The sequence below is a fragment of the Pleurodeles waltl genome, chromosome 2_2 (genome assembly GCF_031143425.1).
Source record: "Pleurodeles waltl isolate 20211129_DDA chromosome 2_2, aPleWal1.hap1.20221129, whole genome shotgun sequence".
Taxonomy (NCBI): domain Eukaryota; kingdom Metazoa; phylum Chordata; class Amphibia; order Caudata; family Salamandridae; genus Pleurodeles; species Pleurodeles waltl.
In genome coordinates, this window is record NC_090439.1 from 1,104,972,803 (window position 1) to 1,104,984,826 (window position 12,024).

At 42.4% G+C, this 12,024-nt stretch overlaps 1 protein-coding gene across 2 annotated transcripts in view; it reads left to right on the forward strand.

The window, feature by feature from the left end:
- The window catches only part of ZC3H3 (zinc finger CCCH-type containing 3), a 1,347,955-nt gene that overhangs the window by 37,113 nt on the left and 1,298,818 nt on the right, over nucleotides 1-12,024 (forward strand). For both annotated transcript variants that reach the window (XM_069220898.1, XM_069220897.1), the window contains exon 3: nucleotides 5,475-5,662. In XM_069220898.1, the coding sequence (XP_069076999.1) occupies nucleotides 5,475-5,662 (188 nt within the window). The remainder of the gene's footprint in view (nucleotides 1-5,474; nucleotides 5,663-12,024) is intronic.

Sequence of the window (12,024 nt, forward strand, 5' to 3'; positions counted from 1 at the left end):
AACGTTTGAATGCAAAATACATCGAAATATTAAGAATATTTCACCAATATTCGAATGGTCTGAAAGTCCCACTCGTCTTTGCAGACACTGATTACTTTTAGGGCCTGACGTGTGAAAGTTAACAAAAATTGATTACAAATTCTGCATTGACTTTGTGCAAATTACCTATCATGGTGTCGCACACTGATATGCCTAATGAATATATATGATCCCCTCCGATTGCCTACAATCACAAGCATGGTAGCCTGTAATGGACAGCAGACTACCCACTATGTGTTTGGATTCCCAAACAGGAACTTTTACATTAAAAAAAATGTAAAGCTGCCCGAGTTCCATAAAGTAACTGGTGCCATTTTAAAAAAGCATGCATTTTCTGTTTGTGAAAACAGGACTACTGGGCCACTTCAAACACCACTTGTTGCTGGAAACACAATTCCCAAAGGGGAGGGGATTCCAAAGGGTCCCCTTTGTGAATCAGTTATCACCTCTTTTGAGCAGTTGATAACTGATGAATGGTGTGATCGGAATTGCAGTTGCAGACCATTGAGACATTTCATATGCACTCATAATGGTAGTTCGTAAGGAGTGCTCCTTTCATGCCCCTTCCAAACTGCGATTCGGTATTGGTCGCAAAAACCATTTTACAAGTCAGAAAAATGTTTTTCGAATTTTAGGGTTTTCCATTTGCAAAATCCTGTTGTACATCTGGCCCCTACTGCTTTAGCTTCTCAAACGTTGTAAACCTTCACCTCCTTCTTGCTGCTCGCCCGGGCTCTGGCCTGAGTTGGGTGGCAATTCGACAAAGTAAAGAATTGTTCCTTCATGAAAAGCCAATGTTGAGAGACGGTGGTGGGGAAAATTGACCTTCAGATATTTGCTGTATTCCAGATCCTAATAGTCCCCTTTGTGACGTCTGTGTCTTTAAGGTATCTCTGCACCTGTTTTGCGCTTGCATGCTGACAAGTCCATCAGCTGTGTTGTAGAGTACTTTGAGGACACTTGCACTGATCTTTATTCTCATTTACGAGTACTACACTGGTATGAGTAGGCAGAGCTCTCTCACGCTTACAAGGATACTACGGTAGCTCGCTGGTGTCTTCTGTCTTGTTACTCTGCTCTGGGAAGGGCCCTTTCATTGTTCACTCTTGTGTATGTGACAGCAGTGTGGAGCGCAGACTGGTTACTCAAGATGTTGATGTTTTCTGGGTGTTAGTCTGTGTCCCTCCATTGGTTATGTGTTCTCTATACTACCATCACGTGGGATCATTCTCTGGATAGGATCAAATCCGATTTGTCATTTTTGCTTCCATGACTTTCCTTTTCTTGCATGTTTGACCTGGTTTGGGGCTTTATTAGCATTAACTACGCTGTGGCTCATTGTGTTGTATCTCTTTGCATTTGTTCTTCTGACCCATAGTGCCCTTCACTTCTGGGATCTCCTCATGCCCTAGCATTTTCTACTCGGTCCTGTTTGTACTCAGTCCTGTTTGTACAAGTCCAGTCTACATTCTGTCCCCTCCCGGTCAGTGGTGACCAGCCTGAAGATCACATTCCTATTCTACATCTCCACTCCAGTTTTTGCAAGACTGAAGTTCAGGGCTTTGATCTACTGTTACAAACCTGATATTCTAATATGATAACTGGTCCAGTCGAAAGGACCAGCACCTTGAATATTTCTGCGTTTGTGTCTTGTTTGTTCCGGTACTCTGTGGAACTGCTTTCCAGGGAACAGCCGTCTGTAACCTGTGTTTACATTTGGAGCCATACATGCTAGTGCGAGGTTGCTTGACAGTGATATTTCGAAAGCTATAAATATGAGTATATGATGGTGCTGAAGGAGCATCTCGAGGGACTGAAGCAAGGCAATACCAGGAAGGAGTATAACATTCATACCATCTAGTGACACAGTTGCCTCCTGAGGTGCCTTTTCATGTGATCGTATGGATGCTTTTTATGTTGTGAAATCCAGAGCTGCCACAGTAATCATATCCCACCACCAAGTTCCTACGTTTCTCAAGACTTGGCTCTACTCTAGAGAAAGCTTAAACCTTCTGTGATACCGTGGCTGCTACCAGAAATGTGAACCTTAACCTCTACGCCTCCTGTATAGGGATAGGAGGAGGCTGTGGGACATGTACTAGTTTATCCAAATCCAATAGAGGGCTTTGAGACAATATATCTAACCAGCAGGAGACATTTCTACAGGAGTGGAAGCTAACACTAAGTACACAGAGGCTTCCATATATATTTAATTTCCGGGTGCAAGCATTGTGCATTTCAAATGATTGCATTTCATCTTGAAGTGCAAGCACAACGTGCTGGGTCTCCCGCTTCATGGCCTTGCTCTTCTGAAGGAAGGTTTCTGAGAACCACATCAAAGCCGAGCCTTGTGAAGATTGCACCTTGCAATTCAGTAACGGTCCCAAGAACCCAGCTCTCTCCATTCACTCCTTAGCTGGATCTTTGCCTTCCACAATGCACGTTGCTTTGATGCCTTTTTGCTATGGAGAGCTACACAGATGCCACATACACACGGGCGTTTATAGCATTGCGGACTTAAATTGACTACTGAATTCATATTGATCTGTCACATGATAGCAAGATATGGAAGCCCAGTCTAAAACTATTTCAAGTGTGAAGCTAAGGCTTTACCGAAAAGAAGCGCATTTCTTCTGACTTAAAATCATTGAGACTTCTGCCCATTCCAAACAAGAAGGGGCATTTTGTTGTGCATCAATAGCGCACAGAGTGCATGCCAAATAGTTGTTTATCAAGTAAGTATGGATCAGTCCAGACGATTTAAACACAGGATACTGAAATCAGAACGGTAGACGAATGGGCCAAGCGAGCCAGGAGAGGAAGACACACTGAAGTTCAGTATGAGAGACGTAAGGACATTTCAAAAAGTAGATCGATGCAACAGGGTCAAGTTGACTGGAGAGGGGTGAGGGAAGGCCCTTGATGAGTTAACGCTGTAGTGCAGTAGAGAAGTGAGGAAATTCTATAAAATTACATAATTGGAAGTGAGAGATCTAGGAGACATATGGAATATCAGGAGAAAGAAAAGATGCTTGGTGGATGTCAGCGCAGAATGAAGATGTTAGAGGGATGAGAGGGAAAGAGAATAGTAAAAAATCTTTCACCTGAGAGTCATCAGCATATGGTTTTCTCTGTTCCCCCTTCTCTCCACGATACTGTTTGTATCCAACTGCATTTGATTTCCGAATTTATTTACTTTTCACAATTAAACTAATCCAAAACAGATATCCTCTTCTTCTGGGTACCTCACTGCCAGACTAATGAAACTACAGACTGGGCCCATTGATGGTCGTGGTCATCCAGTAACCATGCCTGTAAAGGAGTGGCAGCTCTCCGGTGCTGAAGTTTGGGAAGAGGGACAGAGAGGGGCCAGTGTTGGTTGGCTGTGCAGAGCTTCGCCTCATCTGGTAAGTAGATGGCAGCACACAGACACAAGCTGAAACGAGGGGTTTAGGGTTTGAGGAAACAAAGCAATGCACACTGATGTTTATCAGGTGAGTATGAGGCAATGAATCAACAACCTACGGGCAATGGTATGCTTTAATGGGCCTCGAAACACCCCAGAGTACAGGCAAGACACTACAGAGATCTGAGGTACTGCAACTGAGGAGGGGAGCTAGGAAAACACCAAAGAAAAAGTCACAACAACAACGCATGTAACTAACAAGGAACCTACACACGAGGGAAATAAGAAGGGGAGGAAACCAACAAAGGTGCTGGTACACAGAGCTGAGTGACACCCACCCACAGGAGCGAGAAGCAAAGAGCGATCACCAAGCGTTGCTACGCAAAGGTGCACTGATAAGCTCCCTTTTTGTGTTGATCCTGACTGCCCTGCTGCAGAAGAAATAGTCTGACCTGAAAGTCCCCACCTCATGGTCCCTGACAGACCAGCTGCAACAAGCCCATTTCCCACAGTCTCCACGTGTCGTCTCTCTTCATTCTAGATGCTGTGGATGTGTAATTGTTGTAATCAGAGTCAGTAGCCCAGATGATTAACGTAGGTTTATTGGTAAACTCCTTGCATTACACCTTCACAGTTCACTGCTTATCACCCTCTCTCTCAAGCTTCCACCAACTCTCCTCATCCAACATTCTAAGGTGCACTCCAGATTGTACCATTCGTCAACATTCTATAGGAATGGTTGGAATGCACCAATTCACTAGTATAATTACACTGTAGATTACACAGATTTAGTAAATAGGAAATAAGATTATTAGAATAATAATAATAGTGTACCTAACTTAGGAAAAGAACTATGTTACATATATTGGGTTAATTGAACAACACATTACAACAGTAATGTTGTGGTATTAAGTGGCCAGTATGTGGACTGTATCTGCTTTGTGGTGCTTTACCTGTCGTGGTAATGGAGATGTTTAGAAGAAAAGTGTATTGCCTCGTTGCATGGTTACCCAGTGCATGCAATGACGTGTGAGTAGTGGGCATTAAAGGGACTGTCCTTCCCCTCAACTAACACCTCTCCTCTCCAAAGTGCAGATGCTTCAAGTTTCTCACAATTAAAAACATTTGTATAAACAACATATTTTACTACTTTTTATGTGTAGTCATAGTATTTTGGTGCCAGAAAATGAGGCAGTACGTAGTTGATGGGAACTTGTGTGCAGTTCATTTGCTCCCCTATTCAGACTTCAGCACTAGTTTCATTTTTGCAAAAGGAAGTGATCTCCGAATGGTTTCTTATGATACTAATTAAATATCTTGTTGTCCAGCATCCTCTGAAGAACCTATACACGTTTTTCTACAAAGGTTGTCAAATGATGTCACCATGATGTCTGGGCTGCGTTATCTTGCTATATGTGACTGGTACTGGTGATATAGAGATTTTTCAAGCAAGGACATGTCGGGTTCACGACCAAGCACAGCCATGCAGACGTGTCTGAGTTGTGTCTGAACAAGGTCGTGCCTTAATTTGCAACTGATATTAGGGTTATTATAGAGATTCTACAAACATGGCCGGCCCACTCCCTTCCATAGCTAATTTGTACTGAGATGTTAAGGCTCAATACAGATAGTTACCTAGATAGTCTTTATACAGGAGCATGCCTGGCCCTTGCTCATACTAAGTCCAGCAATAATTTTGTAAAGAATACTGACGAATGCCTTATTTCTACCTGGGCTACGTCATACTGTGATGGTGTAATTGGTGTTACTAGTATTATAGGCATTCTTAAAACATGAAACCATCTGGTTTCTTTCTCTGTATATACAGGCATACTAATTATATTGCAGAAATTGTTCAAGTGGGGGCATGTGTGGGTTCTGCCTGATTTAATTACAAAACTATTCTGTGCTCTTTCACCAAAAGTGCAATTGTATTCAAGTGTTGCATCATATCTGTAATATGTGTCTTTCTGAAGCTGAGTGGTGGGAGGAAAGGTTGTAGTCATTGTACTATTTTGTCCCAATGCAGCTCCCCAACAGATAAGAAAAGCAGTTCACTACCGCAGGATAGCATAAAAAGTCGCTACTTTCTCAGGAGGAGAACGCCTCCAAAGATGCAGACAGTGAAAAGAATCTCTCCAAAAGGGCTGGTCCAAATCAGTAAGCACAGACTGCGTCGCCTGCCTGTCTCGAAGCAGCAATCACTTACAAGAGAAGGTAGGATGACATCCTTTTGCTTCACACCTTGCACTGCCTCACAAAATGCTGTAGAGATTCAACTGCTTAGGATATGCACAACTCTTGGGGACGATCTTTGACCATTTTCACTGTTTTCAATTTAAGACATTTAAAGAGGTGACCCTGTTCTAATCCCTGTGGTGTAGAGTTGTATAAAAGGCACCTCACCTGGCACTACTTTAGGTGCCCCCCCCCACACCTTTGCTGCTGCAGTACTGGGGAATTTTGAGGGGTGCCTAAGTCAATACAATGTGACTTATCAACGTTTTCTGGCAGCCTGACATTAGTCTATTGTTTTGCCTTTTTGTTGTAAAAAAAGTTTCAACTATAAGCAACATTCTCAGTGTAAAAATGTTCAGTTAGTACTTTTTCATCAGTTGTTCTCCTTTTCTACTGATGTTTTCAATGGCTTTGGGGGAGTGAAATTAAAAATTCACATCTTACCTTGGCTTTCAAATATAAAAGTTGGTTCTTTGTGGACATACAAATGTGTCATGGCCTGATTTAATGTTGAGTGGTGACTGACATTTTCAGATTTCTAGGGGAAGTGCTAAATTCGGAGGATGTTCCAGCGAAGGAGTTTTCTCCACCATCCCTGGCACCTATTTTGGGGGAGGTAGATGAGGCCTCAGCCACAGCTTTGTTTGTCCAGTCCCTTCCTTGGGCCCCCACCACAGTTGTTAAATGCTGCCCCTGCCTTGTGACAACAGGAACATGAAAACAGACACTTCCACATAGATTATTTCCTAAATACTTTTTATTGCAAAAAAGTGTTTGTATGTGTATATATATATATATATATATATATATATATATGTGTCTCTTCACACATAAATACTCTCTACAAGAGCCCTTTGTAGGTATCCCTACTAGTTTTATCTGTGGGCCACTGTATGACTCCACCCCACTTTAAAAATAATTTCTAAAGATGCCACTCCCCACCACAATGTTTATTTGATGGATCAAATTCTATCTGTGGATTCCTACAGAGATGTGATAGTTTTTTATTGCTGCTCTTGCTTGCTTGAATGTTAAACCTTCATGTGGCAAGTTACTGAATGCTGCAACACTCAGAGAGCTAGTAGGAAGAACTAGTGGGAAGAACAGATATTCTTACAACCTAAATTCCTTGCAACTCAACTGACTGTGGAATGGCTCCATTGTAGATCATCATCCCCGCTGATGTCGTGGTTTTCTTTTCCTTAAGAAGTAAGATGTGTTCATTTCACATCTTCCCCTGAATGGGATTACAATTTCTAGAGCCAAGCCTTTGATTGAAAGGACACCTAAGACTGAGAATCAATCTCTGACTTGAAGGTGGTGACCAGTGTTCAGTTTCTCAGTCCAAAGAATGTGACCTCAAGAAAATGTTGAACTTGACTTGAACGGTGTAGAAAGAAAAACCTTTGTGCATTAATCTGTTCAAAAGTGTTGATCTAAATCACTATGATTACAAATAACTATCTTGATCAGTGACAATAAATATCAAATGCCTTTGAGTAAACCAAATTCTGGAACCACACTGTCATGCCAGTTTTTTTTCAAATGGAATTTAAACGTTATGCTTTTGGTTCCCTCTGTGGTTGACTTCACCATCTAGAATATTTGTGCAAGTTTGGATAGAGTGGAAACAAATATTCCTTTTATGGGACTTATTGAGTCACAAAATGAACACTGGATTCTTAGATTTCAGTTCTTACTTCATTGTATTGATTGTATTGATTGTCTTTCTTGATCAGTAGACGTGTTTCGCTCTGGCTTGTATGCTTGTCTGCTTTTTTGAGGCTCTGTAAAGTAAAACTGTCCACACCAAAATCTACTTTATTTCCTGAGAATATATTTTTTTTTAATGTAGGCAGTAACTGTCACTCAAGTGCATCAAATCCAATTTAAAAATAATGTATACCTAAAGCATATGTGGCCTGATTTTAGAGTTTGGCGGAGGGGTTACTTCAGCACTTTGTCCACCATCCTTTTGCGTTGCTAAAGTTGCCCTAAGTGGGAAGGGTATGCCCAGACGTGAGTCCCGTGCTCACTGTGCCACTGGATTCAAGCTAGCATGGCTGACAAAGGGTGATACCCTGAAACTGGTCCTAGGATGCTTGTTTCCGGTCCAAGGAGGACCTGGCTTGGCAGTTCGGGCTGGACTGTTCCCATGAGGAACAAGATCAAGACCGATTTACATAAGGCTGGGTCCAAACTGGGGTAGCAGGGTGAGCAAAAAAACGATGATTTAAAACCAGATCTGTGACTGGGGGTGAGTGTTTGCATTGGTCAGCACTCCGTCCATCATCCTTTTGCGTTCCTGTAGGGGTTGCTTGGTCACAACGGTGATGGATATCCCATCTGCCGAAATATAAATCCCATTATGTCCTGTGTGGTTTATATTTCGGTGGACGAGATATCCATAATCGTTGTAATGGAGTAACCCCTCCGTCAAACTCTAAATGAGGCCCATAATGTGAAAACAATTAAAGTCGTGGTCAAATGATATGACTGTGCTATGAAGGGTCTGTAATTGTGATACTTGAGTATCTTAGGCGTGTCGCTGTTCTACTAAAAGAGCTGGTGAGTTAAAGTGTAATTGTTGTAAGGTTCTTTCTAAAGTAAATCTTACTGCAAGCTGTTCAGCCATGTTACAAATGAATGATTGCTGTGCAATGGAATAAGTATTTTTTGGGGGAAATCTTTTTATTGCATATAAAAGAAAAGCATCGAAAAACAACAGCATACCATGCAGTTATTAAGTTCTTATCAATCAGTGGTGCATTGAAATAAGTATTGTTCAAAATGGAAAATAGTTATTTTATCAGAAACACACAGGAGAGTAAAATACAATAGAGCAGTTATTCGGAGCTTGGTTTACTGTATCATTTATGTATCCGTGGGTTGAAATGGAACAGTGCAAATCCTGACAATACTGTTTACGGTAACTAATTTGTTTTTAGAGAGACAGTAGCGTGACCACGCGAATCTCAGCATCTTCTGTGTGGAAGTCTGGGTGGGCACTTAGGAAATGAATTGTGATATAGGGTAGATAATGTTGAATGTAAGAATGAAGAAATGATCTGCACACTTGCCATAGTAACAACGTGAATTCCATACATTGGTGGAAAGGGCAACACTAAGAGCCTGGGCTCAAAGGAGCTGTTCTGTCCATTCGCTCCCAGCGTCCCATGTATGTAGTAAATGCTCAACATTAATACTGGGACATGTCAACGAAGAGAATGATGAGTAAAGCGCAGTGAGCGGGGGTCACCAGGCCTTGGCCAGCAGTCTGTGTTGCACAGCTCCCTGATGCTGAGGGCTGGGTCGGTGTACCCCATCATATTACGATTGTCTGACTGACTGAAACCAGTTTGGGGTTTCTTGTGTTCCCTTTCAGAGAACATGTGGAGTGGCAGTTGTGGCTGGACTGTTTTATGTGAGGAATTCCAAGACCGCTTTGCATATGGTTGCTCCCGTCTGGAGCGGGCAGTGGTGAACCAAGTGACGGACTCGAGAAGGCGGCCTGAGAGAGTGCCACGGGCTGAGAAGTTTACAGGCATTCCTCAATTCAGCTTTTTGTTTGTGTGGGGAACTACAGCCCCACAACTTTCGCTCTTTTCGGGAGAGGGGAGCGGTTCACCCTGGGTTGGTTCTGCGGTGTTTGCTCTTCAAGTAGAAGTCGGTGAGCTTCGCGCACTGCTCATTGGCCAGCCAGTGCCCACCGAAAGCTGCTTTTGATATTCAAGCCGTTCAGTCCATTCAGCTAACATTGGTCCCTACTTCTGACCTCCCAGGTGAGCGCTCTTGGAACAGTTGTTGCTCTAAAGGTTTTAACCGCTGTTATTTGAATGGGGACAGTAACATTTAGAGAGGCATGGCAGTTTTTGGACGCTAGAAAGAGAATTTATTCATTTGAATAATTTCATATGCCATTTATTTTTTTCCAAAATGGGAAGATCTAAGTGGGCATGTGCGACAAGGGGTGTGAGGAACGCTAGAACTGGTGCCCCCCCAGCTAGAATCGCAGTCTCTGACACGGTCATTTGGTTAACCGTGCCAGAGGAAACTCCTGTCAGAACCCTCTTTCTGTTAGAATGTCAATGGTTTGCGCTAAGTGGGTGCCCCGCATACATTGATCTGTAAACATCCTAAATTCGTGCCAGGTGGGGAAGGAAACACATGTTATGTACAGTGCTATGCGTGCATGTTTAAACTAAGCTCGGCTTAAAGTTTTTAACGATGCCAATTTATGGCATTTTGCATTGTATTTCTTACGCAAAATAATCGAGATTCCACCATCATGACACGCCATGTAATTGAGATTTGATTCAGGTAAAAAAAAAAACCTACCACTGGAATTAACACGAATAAGAACACTGTTGTTTACCTAACGCTTGATTTCTTTGCTTCGTTGTTAGAACGGAATGTATCCAGACGCCTAAACTAGTTGTGATGATGCATTTTCCCCTTAAAAATAGTAGCGCCATATGCGCATCGCCATTTTGCATCGTTACACATCATTTTGCAGAATGTTCGGGTATTTCGCGTAACTTCCTCTGACGAAATGTACTCGAAATTAACCCAGGCCTAGTGTAAACTCGGTGGTAACCTAAAATTACGTAAACACATTTTTAAAGTGTCAATAAATGTTTCCAGGCGTCTTCCTCCTTTTTATGGGTAAAGGTTATTTTCGTGGAATAGGACCCCCGAGCCTTGATGGCCTTTTCTGATCCCCTGCTCCGGCAGTGCCGACACGCTTTTTGTGTGACTTTCCTTGCATTTCTTGTCACTAAAAACGCCACTGTTGAGTAGCAGTAGCGTGGAAACTACAGGGAGTGCAGAATTATTAGGCAAATGAGTATTTTGACCACATCATCCTCTTTATGCATGTTGTCTTACTCCAAGCTGTATAGGCTCGAAAGCCTACTACCAATTAAGCATATTAGGTGATGTGCATCTCTGTAATGAGAAGGGGTGTGGTCTAATGACATCAACACCCTATATCAGGTGTGCATAATTATTAGGCAACTTCCTTTCCTTTGGCAAAATAGGTCAAAAGAAGGACTTGACAGGCTCAGAAAAGTCAAAAATAGTGAGATATCTTGCAGAGGGATGCAGCACTCTTAAAATTGCAAAGCTTCTGAAGCGTGATCATTGAACAATCAAGCGTTTCATTCAAAATAGTCAACAGGGTCGCAAGAAGCTTGTGGAAAAACCAAGGCGCAAAATAACTGCCCATGAACTGAGAAAAGTCAAGCGTGCAGCTGCCACGATGCCACTTGCCACCAGTTTGGCCATATTTCAGAGCTGCAACATCACTGGAGTGCCCAAAAGCACAAGGTGTGCAATACTCAGAGACATGGCTAAGGTAAGAAAGGCTGAAAGACGACCACCACTGAACAAGACACACAAGCTGAAACGTCAAGACTGGGCCAAGAAATATCTCAAGACTGATTTTTCTAAGGTTTTATGGACTGATGAAATGAGAGTGAGTCTTGATGGGCCAGATGGATGGGCCCGTGGCTGGATTGGTAAAGGGCAGAGAGCTCCAGTCCGACTCAGACGCCAGCAAGGTGGAGGTGGAGTACTGGTTTGGGCTGGTATCATCAAAGATGAGCTTGTGGGGCCTTTTCGGGTTGAGGATGGAGTCAAGCTCAACTCCCAGTCCTACTGCCAGTTCCTGGAAGACACCTTCTTCAAGCAGTGGTACAGGAAGAAGTCTGCATCCTTCAAGTAAAACATGATTTTCATGCAGGACAATGCTCCATCACACGCGTCCAAGTACTCCACAGCGTGGCTGGCAAGAAATGGTATAAAAGAAGGAAATCTAATGACATGGCCTCCTTGTTCACCTGATCTGAACCCCATTGAGAACCTGTGGTCCATCATCAAATGTGAGATTTACAAGGAGGGAAAACAGTACACCTCTCTGAACAGTGTCTGGGAGGCTGTGGTTGCTGCTGCACGCAATGTTGATGGTGAACAGATCAAAACACTGACAGAATCCATGGATGGCAGGCTTTTGAGTGTCCTTGCAAAGAAAGGTGGCTATATTGGTCACTGATTTGTTTTTGTTTTGTTTTTGAATGTCAGAAATGTATATTTGTGAATGTTGAGATGTTATATTGGTTTCACTGGTAATCATAAATAATTGAAATGGGTATATATTTGTTTTTTGTTAAGTTGCCTAATAATTATGCACAGTAATAGTCACCTGCACACACAGATATCCCCCTAACATAGCTAAAACTAAAAACAAACTAAAAACTACTTCCAAAAATATTCAGCTTTGATATTAATGAGTTTTTTGGGTTCATTGAGAACATGGTTGTTGTTCAATAATAAAATTAATC